This window comes from Symphalangus syndactylus, chromosome 4, assembly GCF_028878055.3.
Source record: "Symphalangus syndactylus isolate Jambi chromosome 4, NHGRI_mSymSyn1-v2.1_pri, whole genome shotgun sequence".
Lineage (NCBI taxonomy): Eukaryota > Metazoa > Chordata > Mammalia > Primates > Hylobatidae > Symphalangus > Symphalangus syndactylus.
In genome coordinates, this window is record NC_072426.2 from 120132853 (window position 1) to 120147846 (window position 14994).

Genomic DNA, 14994 nt, shown 5'->3' on the forward strand with positions numbered 1-14994 from the left:
GTGTGTGTGTGTGTGGCGGGTAATGCTAAATAGAAAGAGGTCCAAGCCGCAACAATTGGGGGAAATGGGATCTGTAACAGCTGCTCCTTTTAGATTCCCCAAGAAGGAGAGCGCCTGAGGTGGGCCACAGGACAAAAGGATAAAGCAGATGAAAACTCTGATGTAAAGCAGGAAAATGACTGCTGAGACCGCTGAGCCTACACCTGAATCATCTCAAGCTGAGTGGCGAGCCCTCTTTAGCATGCCTCAGAAGCTGGTGATGAACTACACACGACCAGGAGGCAAACTGGCTGCAAGCAGGCTTGTCTGCATGTTATGTATAATGATAACCAGCCATCCTCTGGGAGAAGGGGCCATGATTTCCTCTCTGGCAGCATCTGAGCTCCCCTCGGTTACCCAGACCATTAAACCAAGGATGGAAGGGTAAATTTTAGGTAAGGATTTCTAACTGGCGAGTAAAGACATCTTCTGTTTAATGGGCAATGAGTAGCTCTGATGTTTAAAGAAAGAAATAACACAATTTTAAAATAATAAGTGTCATATTTTTAACTCAAAGAAAAGTTATTAATAAATGAATAATAAAATATTTTTCACAAAATGTTGGTTTATCTTCTTTCCATTATATAAAAATATGTACCAATACAAAGATAAATTTAGGTACTGTGTAATTTACATATGATAAATAGTAAATTACAATTAAGAATAAAGTAAGAATGAAGTAGAGACTTTGAATGCATACTCAATAAATGCTATCTACCACAGTATCATTGCTATCATTATCCAGTTATAGTTACATCAATCTGTAGTGATAATGGTATCTTACATTTGAGAACTGTTTATAAAGTGTAAACATACATTTTTAAATTTTGGTCTTCACAAAGACACAGTGAAGCTGCCATTAGGATTGTTATTTCACAAACGAAACTGAGCCTCCAAGAAGTTAAGTGACTAACCTAAGGTCACACAGCTAGTGCATGGCAGACAGGACTAAAATCCATGTCTTCCATGGCTCCAAGCCTCATGTGCTCTTTCTGTACCACAGTTACCTCTGATATGAACACCGTACATCCAAACCTACAGCCATTTCACATATTTGGCCACTTATAATTAGAATGCCATTGCTATGTATGACTTGACCTATATTCCATTAAAATGCTCTTTATCATGTAATATATGTACATCAACTTCTCCTTCAAATACTTTTAACTGTGTAGACTTTACCAACACATTTAACATTTGTTCCTATGCTAACTAAGGGTTTGAGAATATCGTAGGTCTAGAGCAGAAGCCAGATATTGTGATTTCGTAGATGTATGATCATCTAGCACTTTGAAAAAAAAATTATTTTATGTATATTAATAGTAACATAATAGTTTTAGTTATCTGCGTGTTAAGCCCCATGCTACAAATTTCAGACGCATATTCTTACTTAACTCTCACAAGGCTGTCCTGAGTTACAGAGTAGGATTATCCCCATCTTACAGAAGAGGAAACTAATGTTCAGAAAAGTTAAATCAGTCACTTGTTCAATGTCACATGGTGAGGTGGTAGCAGATCTGGGATTCTATGCTTGATTAGTTTGATTTTAGAGCCTATCAGTTAATGATGTTGTTGTCCTCTCACTCCAAAGAGTTGATAAATGTGCTCTCTAAAAAGCATTTTGAGAGTGCCTTATCTGAGAAATGCTAGTACTTACTGCCTTTACTTCATACAAATGTCTAACGATCAAAGATTTGGTAGCAGATGTGAGCACCAATATGCATTCCAGGAAACTCTAATATCATGATGTCATATTAAACTGGCCCCAACTGTCATCTACATGCAGCCAGGAGATGATAGGGAAGAGTGAGAATGCAGATATGAAGAAGCCATTGCTCTCGTAGACAAACTGATTCAAATTACAGATAGAATAAATGTGGTGTCCATCAGAAAGATTCATCCTATTATTATATCCTGCAGACATTCAGAACTCTAGAGCCAAAGTATTGGAAATAACACAGAAAGGACCCAAAGGAACACTGAGTCTCAGACAGCCTCTCTCTTGATTCCTCCTTTGCCTTGGCTTCTTTGTTCTCATTTCCTTCCCCTCTTGTTTATTATTTTTTATTTACATTTTTTTCTTCCGACATACACTTTTCAAGAATTTCTTACATATAGTGTAAGAAAATCTAAAAAATGATTAATGCAAGTGTATTTGCTTGCCTTGCCTTTCCCAGACTATGAACTCTCGCATAACCCATTTGATACTCCTTTTTCTCTCAAACCAGTGTTATCCCTACTGGGTTCTATTACGCACATAACAGTTATAATTTTTCAGAGGAATGGGTTGTGCAAAGTAGAGATAGGACTGCTGAAAGAGTCAAGATTTATTGACCTGAAAGAGGAAAGAAGGCAGGAGAGAGAGAAGAGAGAGGAGTGATAACCACACAGAAGTGGAATACACGGGGGGAGTTTTGGGTTTAGGGAGTGACATAAAGATATGGGCTTCTGAATATCCTGTGATAGACAAATTTAAAAGTTAGAGAAATAGAAGGAAAGAGGATTTTAAGAAATAATGGTGCTGTGAGTTAAGATTATCTCTTTTACTCTTCTTTAAGGGTAATTAAGTAGAAATTAAAATTACTTTTAGTTTAGATTGCTGGATTTCTCTTCTTTTAATACGTCATCATACAAAGACTGAGCCATGGAGAACTCTGAGATTTATTTGGGTTGCATAATGGTTTCAGCAGTAGACAGAAATGTGTCTTCACTTATTAAAGTGACCAAAGAAGAGATTAGTTTTTGGTTTGTCAGTATGAAATCTGCCAAGGTATTTGCATATCAGCTAGATTATCACTTGATTTAAGAGCCCACTGCTATAAACAATGGGTTGACTTTTAAAAGAGAGGTAAACTATATACAGAAAGCAACTAAGTGGAAACAACTGTAAGAACTCTCTCCCCCCGAAACTTTCTGTCAGCTAAACATTACAAAGCAAATAAATCATTGATAGAAATCATTTCTCATATAGTATAGCTTTATCTTTGCTTACATTTATTGAGTTGAAAAAATGTATTACTTTAGTGAAACCCTAAGGATATATTATTTTACACACATGATACATATCCTCCATTGTTAATAAATATATATCAAATAAAAATTTTTGGAATATTTTTTCTGATACAGTAGTTCCTCCTTATATGTGGGGAATATGATCCAAAACCCCCAGTGGATGCCTGAAACTTCAGATAGTACTGAATCCTATATTCACTGTTTCTTCCTATACAGTCATAGGCAGGCAGCGTATACAGCATGGATACTCTCAATGAAGGGATGATTCATGTCCCAGATGGGACAGAGTGGAACAGCACGAGATTTCATTGTGCTACTCAGAATGGTGCATAATTGAAAACTTAACCAATTTTTACTTCCAAAATTTTTCCATTTAATATTTTCAGAGTGCAGTTGACCACCACCAACAAACTGTGGGAAGTAAAACCTCAGATGAGGGAAGACTATTTTGTATTACTTATTTGCATTTTTCTATGTGATGCTACTGGTGAGGCTGGAGATATAGGTCAACCACATCTACAAGCTAACACTAATGTTAGAAGCATTCTAAACTGTTACAAAGATGCTAATGTATGTAAACATAGAGATGGCTTCTGTTTTATATATGGAATAAATAATAGTAATGGGGTGAATCCTGTATTTTAAAAGAAAATGAAATATAAATCTGTTGAATTTTGTTTTCATAGTATCATTTTTAAGTTAATTATTGCAAAATAATAGAAAGCAAATAATTCTCTGCCTGTTTTAAAGATTGAATAAAGTTTATATTCTTAGAATCATTACGTGGATTGATATATTTAGGGAGAAAGGAAATTCATACATAAAAACGAAGGGCTAAGCAAGGCCATTCCTTTTCCTTAAAATAACTTTACGTTGGTATGTGGCTGGTCCAATTTTGCACAAGGTCTTAGATGTGATTGTTGGTAAAATATTTTTATCTTTCAAACCTTAGGACCTTATAATATACCTCCCAAAATTTGGAATTTACCCTACTTAGAACATTTACAGGTCTAAATTGATGATGGCCAAAGGGAATTACGCTTTCCTTCCCCAGCACATGGCATAGGCAGGTAGCATTCTCCTCGTTAAGTGTCAGGGTCTCCATGACCTCTTGCACAGATTTATTAGTGTAACTATTTTTTCTCTTTAACAAATACTCTTTCCTTACTAGTAGGTGTTTCAGCCCTAAATAAATCTATTATTTGTTTTTAGTTTAGCTGTATTCTATCATTCAGTAAAGAACCCTATATCAACAAGGAATGAGTCACCAAAGTTTTATTCATATGCTTGTCTGCACATTCTTCTATTACTGTATTAATACTTTACTGATAAAGCCTTTCCATTAAGATACATTAGCAAAATTTCAAAATTCCTTCTATTTCAGATTAATAGAACTATTGATTAGGAATATTCACTTGTATCTGTCCAAGTTTCTTTGAAAAAAATGTAAAAATATTTAGATAGATGAATAACATTATTGGAAGGGAGAAAATTGTGAGAGGTAGAAGTTGAATCCAGAGGCAAGACACCGAGAATTTGAAAATATTCCAATTCATCAATTTGAAATACAAGTGAGAAGATAAAATGGTGTATAGAATTAATGACAACAATTAAAGATAGACTGAATATGAAAAGGAAAGGAAAATGCTAAATCTAACATGACAAAGCTGTTTCTGAGGCTTCTTACATCTCTTCATAGCTACACTATGGCAGGAACATCAGTAGTACTTTAAAACAGGTGAAGACAATGCTGGTAATACTATGCAAGGTGGGAAAGTAGAATAAAAGAGGATCTAGAAAGAAAACTTTAAAAAATATATGTTGAATATTTACTTTGTGATTACATAACTGGTTAGATCTCCAATCAATCAGGGAATCGATCTTACATATTTATTTATATTTTATCATTTTATATATATATATATATATACATATACACACCCAATATATTCACTACATAAGGAGTGCTCTGTCCTGCTATAGATTTCTAATAGAAATACTGTAAGCTAGAAGGAATGCCATCACAGAAGACCCTGCAGATAGGAAGATAGGTTGTAATTTGCAAGCAGATAATAGATCACTTATGTAACATCGTTACTTTCATCAGGTCCAGAAAGAAAAAAGTAAAAGGAGATTCAATTGAAAAGTTGAAGAATGTCCTTTCAACTCAAAGGAAATAGAAAAAGTGGCTAAGATAGGACTCTAAGGAGAGTGAAAAGACATTGCCTTCAAATCTGAAGTCAAAGCAAAGCTCTGTTCAAATGTTGTGCTTGGCTTCTGCAAGTCTACAGTTGGGTGAGCTGTGTCCAAGAAGACAACAATATTCTTCCACAAATATTCTGTCAAAATGTAGGCTCTGAAGAAAGTCCCAGGCTTTTCCCAACTGCAAAGGCTACTGGATGATAGCAGTGAGCCTGAGGGCTGGAATACGCCCTTGCCTAGTTTCCCGAAGCCTCTACTCTGGCTGAAGAATTAAATAACAAGAACTAACTAAACCTGGGCCAGGCGTGGTGGCTCACCACTGTAATTCCAGCATTTGGGGAGGCTGAGGCGGGCAGATCACAAGATCAGGAGATCGAGACCATTCTGGCTAACACGGTGAAACCCCGTCTCTACTAAAAATACAAAAAATTAGCCAGGCGTGGTGGCATGCGCCTGTAGTCCCAGCTACTCAGGAGGCTGAGGCAGGAGAATGGTGTGAACCTGGGAGGTGGAGCTTGCAGTGAGCCGAGATCATGCCACTACACTCCAGCCTGGGTGACAGAGCCAGACTCCATCTCAGAAAAAAAAAAAGAATTAACTAAACCTAATTCCAATCCAGGTACATTTACTGGAAATATCTGCATAGAGCGCCTCATTCCAGCCCAAATCCCAGGATTATGCAGTTTGCAAAAATGTGCAGTTTGCATGTCTGTTTCTTTTAGAAATACCTGGTATGAAATCATCTTTTCTGTGTTCCCCCTGCCTTCCTGGATACTCCTGCTTAAGCTCTTTTGTACCTCCCTTCTTCATCCAATTTGGCTCTAGGCCTTTTTCTTTCAACACTATTAACTCCCTCTCTAGGAAATCTCATCCACTCCACAGCTTCAATTTGCTGAAAACATACAAATTTATAGAATGTATTATGTTCTCCAGAGAAACAGAAGCAACAGGATAGATGCAAAATCTCTTTTAATCACCCTATGTAGCCATTTCTTAGGCCTGATGGAACAAACTGTGACAAACTAAATGTCTTAAAATAACAGAAATGAATTCACTCATAGTTTCTCATAGTCTCTCATATATATATGAAGAGATTTGTTACTTATTGTAAGGTACTGGCTGCCGTGATTATAGAGGCTGAGAAATCCCACTATCTGCTGTCCATAAACTGCATACCCAGGAGAGCTGGTGGTATAGTTTGAAGGCCTGCAAACTGGAGAGTCAGTGATGTAGATTCAGATGGGGTCTGAAGACCTGAGAACCATCAGTGCTGACAATGGAAGATCGATGTCTCTGCTCAAACAGTCTGGTCAAGTAAATCTGCCCTTCCTCTGCCTTTTTGTTCTATTGAACTCCCCAGTGGATTAAATGATGCCCACCCACATAGGGGAAGGCCATCTGCTTTACTCAACCCACCAATTCAAATGCTAATCTTCTCCAGAAACACCCTCAGAGACACACCCAGAAATGTTTCGCCAGCTATCTGGGCATCCCATGACCCAGCCTAGTTGACACATAAAATTAACTTTCACATATAATATTTCCCCTCTAGACTTCTTTTTAAGCTCCAGACCCTCATATTTAACTGTCTACTTGAACTCTCCTTGAATACCTTTAAAACTCCTCGAATTCTACATATCCAAAATTGAACTCTCCATTTCCCTGCAAGCCTTTCACATTCCCTATCCCCGTAAACAACACCAGCATCCACCCAGTTCCACAGCCAGGAACTCAGGGCCCATCTTTGCACCTCTGTGTCCCTCACCTCCTATACTTAGCCTGTTACCAAGTCCTTTATAACTTTTGAATCTGTCTAATTCCTTCCATCTTCACTATTACTGCTCAAGTCCAGAGACTTAGATTAGTGAAAAAATAAAAAAAAATAATTATCAAAGGTTTATTATAAACCAGGCAGACAGTCTTTTAAAACTTTACATATATTATCTCTTATTATCACCCTATGTATTAGTTCTCTAGGGCCGACATAAAAATTACCACAAACTAAATGACTTAAAATAATAGAAATATATTCTCTTCTAGCTTTGAAGGCTACAAGTCTGAAATCAAGGCATCAGCAGGGCTGTGATCTTTTTAAAGGCTCTAGGAGAGGATCTTTCCTTGCCTCTTCTATCTCCTGGCGGTTCCAGAGATTCTTTGACTTGTGACTGTATCACTGCACTCTCTGTCCTTGTCTTCACATGGTCTTTTCCTCTGCACATGTGGCTTCCTGTCTTCTGTTTCAAATCTTCCGCCTTTTTCTTATAAGAATGTTTGTGTTCATATTTAGAGTCCACCTAGATAATCTAGAATGAGCACTTCATCTCAAGATCTTTAACTTAATTACCTCTGCATTCACAGGTTCCAGAGATTAGGAAGTAGATTTTTTTTTTGAGAGGAGTAACATTTAACTCACTACCCTTTATGAAATAAGTACAGTTATTAGTCCCACTGGATAGATGGGGCAATTGAGACTCAAAGAGTGTAAGGGATTTGCCCAGTGTCACACAGTTAATAGGTTGTAGGGACTTAAGCTTCACATATACTTTCAGAGAAACAATTTCAATACTCTTCTGAAAGGAGTAACAGTTTCAAGTAAAGTAGTTCCTCCCTTGGATGTCAAATATTCCTTCTTCAATCTATTCATTACTAGACTATCCTACACCACTAGGAATAGGATACACCAGCATTTCCACCTCTAGGAATCTATTCTATGGATAAATTTGTCACATCTGATGAAACTGTTCACTGCCACAACCTTTACAATAAAAGTTATGTGAAACAACCTTAACGCCCAGCAGTAGAAGATGTTTGAATCCATTATGGCACAGCCACACAATGGGATATCATGTAGACCCCTTAAGATAAGGCTTGTCCAAATTAACACAGGAACAGAAAATCAAATACCACTTGTCCTCACTTATAAGTGGGAGCGAAACCTTGTGTACTCATGGACATAAAGATGAGAACAATAGACGACTAGAGGGAGGAGGGCAATGGCTGAAAAACTATCAGGTACTATGCTCACTATCTGGGTGACAGGATCAATCATACCCCAAACCTCAGCATCACAAAACATACTCAGATAACAAATCTGCACATGTACCCCCAAATCTAAAAGTTGAAATTATAAATAAATAAATACAATGAGACTTGCCTATAGTTAATAATGGTATATTATATACTTGAAGTTTACTGAGACTAGATCTTACGTGTCCTCACACACATACAAAAGAAGTTAATATGGGAGGTGATGGACAGGCCAACTAGTTTGATTGGGGAAATAATTTCCCAATATATAGATATATCAAAACATCACATTGTACATCTTAAATATATGCAATGTTTATCTGCCAATCATACCCCAATAAAGCTGGAAAAATTAAAATAATAAAACTAGGCATGCCTCTATGCATTAGTATGGAAGAAATTAACTCAAGGTGCAGAACAGTGCATATAAAATGCAACAATTTCCTAAATAACACAAAGGAAACATATATATGCACTTTACAGATATTTGAATATATAGAATATTTTTGGAAAGATAAGCCAGAAATGTGTAACTGTGTTTGTCTCTGAGAAAAGAACTGTGAGACTGAGTACAGGGAGGGAAAGAAAATTTAGTTTTCATTGTGAATTTTATTGTATTGTTTGAATTTATTTTGTGTTTGCATTACCGAGAGAGAAAGAATATCTATGAGCTAGTTTTCACCTAATTTTCCAATTTGACCTCCAACTGAATCTCATCTTCCACCTAAGTCCTTGCTTCCCAACACACTGAGTAAGTCCATGTTGAGTGTGTATGAATGTGTGCACACACATATATCTGGTGATCTATCATTGTGGACTCTGTTTTCTACATGTGTAAATCCTGTCTCTCAAAAACTTTTTTTCTGGTGCAGCCTCCCTGGTCTTCAGTGTTGGAACCAACCACTCTTCCCTCTGCACTTAAAAAGCCCCTGTTCATCCTACTTTGAATTGTGGTTATGCTTGCAAGTTGTTTACCCTCATTAAATTAACTCCTAAAAAGAAGTGTGCATCTCGTTGGTGTCTGTGTTCCCCAAGGTATCAGAAACAAAGCTTTGCTGAATGCTAATCATTAATTTAAAAATATTAAGCATAAGAGTCATCTAGGAAAACCTAAGTTTTCTGTGATATCCAATTGTAAGGGGGCTAGAGGAAAATACCTAGCCCAAATATAGGAATTCTACTTAGCAAAAAATATCTAAAGGAGCAAAGAAGATCCCGAAAGCTAAAAATTAATCCAATATTGTGTACCACATTGGATTATTATAAGAGATGTAGGTGAAATACTTTAAATACATAGTAGAGGTAAGAGAAGAAGAAAAAATGACTTCAGTTATAATTCAGGAAAGATCGCTCTTGACATTTTTATTTGTTTGTTTTTAGCCAAACAAAACCTGGTTGCAAAATAGCCGAACAGTGATTTGATTATAGGGCAGGCTACTTCGCAGACTGGGACTAACACCCATCTCTACCTCTGTTGCCTCCCCACTACCTGCACTGAAGATATACATCAATGCAGCTCACTCTATTTGCTTTATAACTGCATTTTTGTGTGTGCAAAATTTCCCAAATCATATTATAAAATGACTGTAATTTCTTTTTTGTTATTTACTTTTTACCATACTTAAACCTATTTCCTCTTGTCCTTGTTGATATGGGCATATGGAGGGCCATATTACTCCATTTATTTAACTTTCACATATCCCAAAGCACTTCATAGTAATTGATTACATAGCACTGTACCTTCAATAAACAATAAAACCGATTTTTAAAATGCTTCTAGCATATTGCTATTCTGCTTTAATCTCAGTAAATACGCACACCTATGTCAGGCCTAACTCATTTCTATTGGCCTTGTAATAACATATAGGAAAATAAAATAAATATACTAAAATAAAAATTAAAAATGGCAGTGATTAAAAGTTTAGCTTACTGTTAATGCTGTTTCATATTCCTCAGCAGCTAAGTGTGCTAAGCCCAAGTAGTAAGAGGCTTCCGCTTCCATCTTTTTGTCACTTCCTGGAAAAAAATTACCAAGTATTCAAGAAATGCTTTATTACAACAAACAGAATCCTTGCTTTTCAAGACAGTAGAAAATTATTATTTTTAGAAGTATGTAGTTTTATCAATAATCCCCAAAACCTAGCTGTATACTGGAAAAAAAAAAAAAAGGCTGATATAAACACAATTTACCTGGATCATAGATATTAAGTTAAGATGCTTTAACAATGTAATTATATACCTCATACATGACATACCTCATACCATCTGGCAAATATATAACTTGCTTATATTTAGTTTATAATGGGGTTTCCCTTTATAAACACAGCCAATATTATCATTTTGACATTCACGTATAATTTTTATACTAGTCCAGCATGTAAAGGCTTACAGTCATCTAGCGTAGTTGCTGCTACATACATAAAACAACCAATAATGGATAACAACCTTAAATGGTGCACAAACATTCATACTCAATCACATGGACTGACATTCAGCTAAGTTTCCAACTGCAGATAATTCACAAATTAATGAATTTTTATTTTGATTATGTTCTGTTTAAGAGCTATTGATTAAAGCATAGGTGAGAGTAACTGACAGAGCTTAGTTTCCTGGTACAAAATTCCATGCATATTTGAAATCCAAACACTTTTCTTTACTAATCACTGGTAATGCTTTTCATCTTTTTTTTTGCAAGAAATTTAGTCTTTCTAATTCCTGCGATATCTTACTAATTTTATTTCAGAAATTAACCACTTCTTTCCAAAAGCAAAATGTGTAAAGATATAACGTGGTTCAACATGACATACCTCATACCATTTGGCAAATATATAACTTGCTTATATTTAGTATATTAAATGTAACATTGGCTTCCAGTGTGACTAACTCCTGGCTAATGCAAATGCTGAGTGATCTAACCTTTGTTTTTGGTCTTTGGAAAGTAAGTGATACGGTTTTGATGTCTGTCCTCTCCAAATTTCAGGTAGAAATGTGATCCCCAATGTTAGAGGTGGTGCCTGTGGAAGGTGTCTGTCATGGGGGCAGATCCCTCAAGAATGTCTTGGTGCCATCCTTATGGTAACGAGTGAGCTCTTGCTCTGTTAGTCCACATGAGAGCCGATTGCTTTAAAGAGCCTACCATCTCTCTTACTCCTTCTCTCGCCATATGACATGCCTGCTCCCCTTTGCCTTCTGCCATGATTGGAAGCTTCCTGAAGCCCTTACCAGAAGGAGATGCTGGCACCATGCTTCTTGTACAGTCTGTGGAGCTTTAAGTAAAAAAAACAACAACAACAACAAAAAAAACCTCTTTTCTTTATAAATTATTTACCCTCAGATATTCCTTTATAGAAATGCAAAATACACTAATACAGGAAGTATCCTTAGATTTCTGAGCTCCACATTCCAACCATGAAGGATGTCAGCAGGAACAATATTTCATGCTGCATTCACTCTCACCATTCACCAAATAACCGCTGCTGAAGCAGTGGCTCTTTGAAGACTTCAAGGAAATAGCATGGAAAATGCCAGTGACAGTATTTTTTTCTTCTCTAGCTATTTCCCTGATTGCAGAGAATTATACCTTCAAGATCTCACTTTAGCAGAGTTGATGATGCCAGTAATCCAGTAAGGGGAATTTTAATTCTTAAAATTCAGCTGGGCCCTAACTTTTTCTCTGGTATAGGATTATGGGTTCTGGGGATAAAGGTGGGACTAGTGAAGAGAAAAACAGAATAGAAGAAAGAAGCTATGACAGGAAGCTACTTATTAGAGAGTTAAAAGTTGGCTGTATGTGGTATGTATTTTCTGTGTCAAGCGGTGTAACTGTGTTAAAGCACTAGCAACTGGCTGGGCTGATATGGCACCATCATCTGCATCTAATTTTATGTGAGTGGAAGCTTAGCAAAGAGGAGAAAGGAAAGAAAACATCTATTGCTACTGATACAGTTTGGAAACACCAAATATTAGTTTTTAAATAGTATTTAAGCATGAGAACTTTTCTTGTACACGAATAGAGACAAAGTTAAGATATAGTGAAAGCAACAACATAACAGAAAAATGTCGGTAAGAATAGGATTAAAAACAACCAAAAAGAAAAGGTTAGATCTAAAATCTTGGCACTACTAAAATTGAGTGACACATCAAAACTTATGTTTTAGAGGACAGAGACATAAAGAGAGAGAAAATAAATAATAAAGAATAATTATGTGGTAAGGTGTATGCTGACAAATGTTCCAGGGGGAAAACAGAGCAGGGTAAGGGGAATTGGGAGAGCCAAGTGGGGGTCCAGAGGACAAAGCAGGTTTCAATAGTAAGTATGGTCAGCAGAGTAGACTCCATTGAAAAGGTGGTATTCACAATAATGTAAAATTAAAAATACATAATAGAATTAAATTTGGGAAACTTGCACGTATGTGGAAATTAAAACTTCTCCTAAATAAACAATGGGTCAAAGAAGAACACAAGGTAAACCAAAAAATACTCTGAGATGGATGAAAATGAAAACACAACAAACCAAAATGTATGGGATACAACTAAGATGTGCATAGAGGGACATTTATAGCTATAAATGTCTATACTTAAAAATAAGAAAGTTCTTTCCACCTTATAAAACTAGAAAAAGAGGATACAACTACACTCAAATCAAACAGAGGGAAGGAAATAGGAAAAACTGGAGTGGAAATGAATAACATAAGGAATAGAAAAACCATAGTGAAAATCAACAAAACAAAAAATGATTCTTTGAAAAAGTCAACAAAATTAACAAATGTTTAGTTAGTCCAAACAAAAAAGAAAAAGAAGAAACCCTTAAGTTATTAAAATCAAGAATGAAAAAAGGTAAATAACTGTAGGCCTTACAGAAATAAAAAGGATTATAAGAGAATTTTGTGGACAATTACATACTAACAAGTTAGACAAAGCAGATGAAATAGACAAATTCCTGGAAAGATACAAACTACTGAAATTGACTCAAGAAGAAAGAAAAACTCTGAACAAATTCATAACAAGTAAAGTAACTGAATTAGTAATTTAAAAACTTCCCAGGAAGAAAAGGCTAGCCAGGCTCAGATGATTTCACTGCTGAATTTTTAAAAATATTTTAAGAATTAACACCAACCTTTTACAAACTTTTTAAGCAATTAAGAGAAAACACCTCCCAAATCATTCTGTGAGGCCAGTATTATTTTGACATCAAACCAAAGACATTACAAGAAAACTATAAACTAATGTCCCCTACGAATATAGTCACAAAAATCCTTAACAAAATCACTCACAAAGCCAAATCAGTAACATATAAGAAGGATTATACACCACAATCAAGTGGAATTTAGCCCAGCGATGCAAGGTTGGTTCAACATATGCTAATCAATTAGTATAATATACCATATTAATGGGATAAAAGAGAAAACACATGACCTTCTCAATAGATATAGGAAAAAAAATTTTGTGAAATCCAACCCCCTTTCATGTTAAAAACCCTCAACAAACTTGGAATAGAAGGGAATTTTTTCAACGTAGTAAAGGGCATCTACAAAAAACCCTCAGTAAATAGCATACTTCTGTTTAAAACTGTTGCACTAGAGGTTCTAGTCAGATAAATTAGGCAAGAAAAGATAAGTCACATAGATAGAAGGGAAGCAGCAAAACTTCATTTGCAGACACCATAGTCTTGTATATAGAGAATCCTAAAGAATCCATAACAAACAGTCAAAGCTAATAAATGAGTTTAACAAGGTTGCAAGCTATAAGATCAATATAGAAAAGTCAGTTTTGTTTCTACATACAGGTTATGAACTATCTGAAAATGAAATTAAGAAACAATTCCATTTACAATAGCATCAAAATAATAAAATATTAAAAATAAATTTAACAAAAGAAGGCAGTACATATACACTGACAACTATAAAAATCATTGAAAGAAATTAAAGAATATTTAAATAAATGGACAGATACCCCATATTCATGGATTGAAAAACTTAGTGTTAAGATGGCAATATTCCCCAAATTGATTGACAGATTCAGTGCAATTCCTATCAAAATTCCAGCTCCCCTTTCTGCAGAAATTAACAAGCTGATCCTAAAATTCACATGGAAATGCAAGTGTTGAAAACAACTAAAGCAAACTTGAAAAAGAACAGTATTACAAGACACATTTCCCAATTTCAAAACTTACTACAAAACTAGAGTAATAAAATCTATGTATTCTTGTAGTTGTAAGTTAGACAAGAGAGATCAAGGCAATAGAATTGAGAATTCAGAAACAATCTCCACATTTATGGTCAAATGATTTTATGTAGGGTATCATTACAATGTATTGAAAAAAGAATAATGTTTTCAACGAGTAGTACTAGTACAATTGGATATCCACTTTCAAAATATGAAGTCGTACCCTCCTCACACCACATATGCACACACACACACATGAAAATAGATCATAAGCTTAAATATAGTTAAAACTAAAAACTCTTAAAGCATAGGAGTAAATCACTGGGACATTGCATTGGTCAAAGCCTTCTTATTGATGATATCAGAAGCAAGAACAGCAAAGAAAAACTAGACGAACTGAACTTTATCAAAATTAAAAACTTGTGCTTCAATGAATACCATCAGAAAGTGAAAATAAAACCCACAGAATAGGAGAAAATATTTTCACATCGTATATCTGATGAAAGACTTGCCTATAAAATATATACAGAATTCTTAAAATTCAATAAT

The 14994-nt window shown here is 35.4% G+C and overlaps 1 protein-coding gene across 7 annotated transcripts in view; it reads right to left on the bottom strand.

The window, feature by feature from the left end:
- TTC29 (tetratricopeptide repeat domain 29) overlaps positions 1–14994 on the bottom strand; it is a 266130-nt gene that overhangs the window by 176045 nt on the left and 75091 nt on the right. For all 7 annotated transcript variants that reach the window (XR_008657260.2, XM_055276061.2, XM_055276059.2 and 4 more), the window contains one exon: positions 10211–10296. Coding sequence is in view for 6 of the 7 variants with exons in the window: in XM_055276061.2 (XP_055132036.1) it covers positions 10211–10296 (86 nt within the window). In the remaining variant the exon portion in view is untranslated. The remainder of the gene's footprint in view (positions 1–10210; positions 10297–14994) is intronic.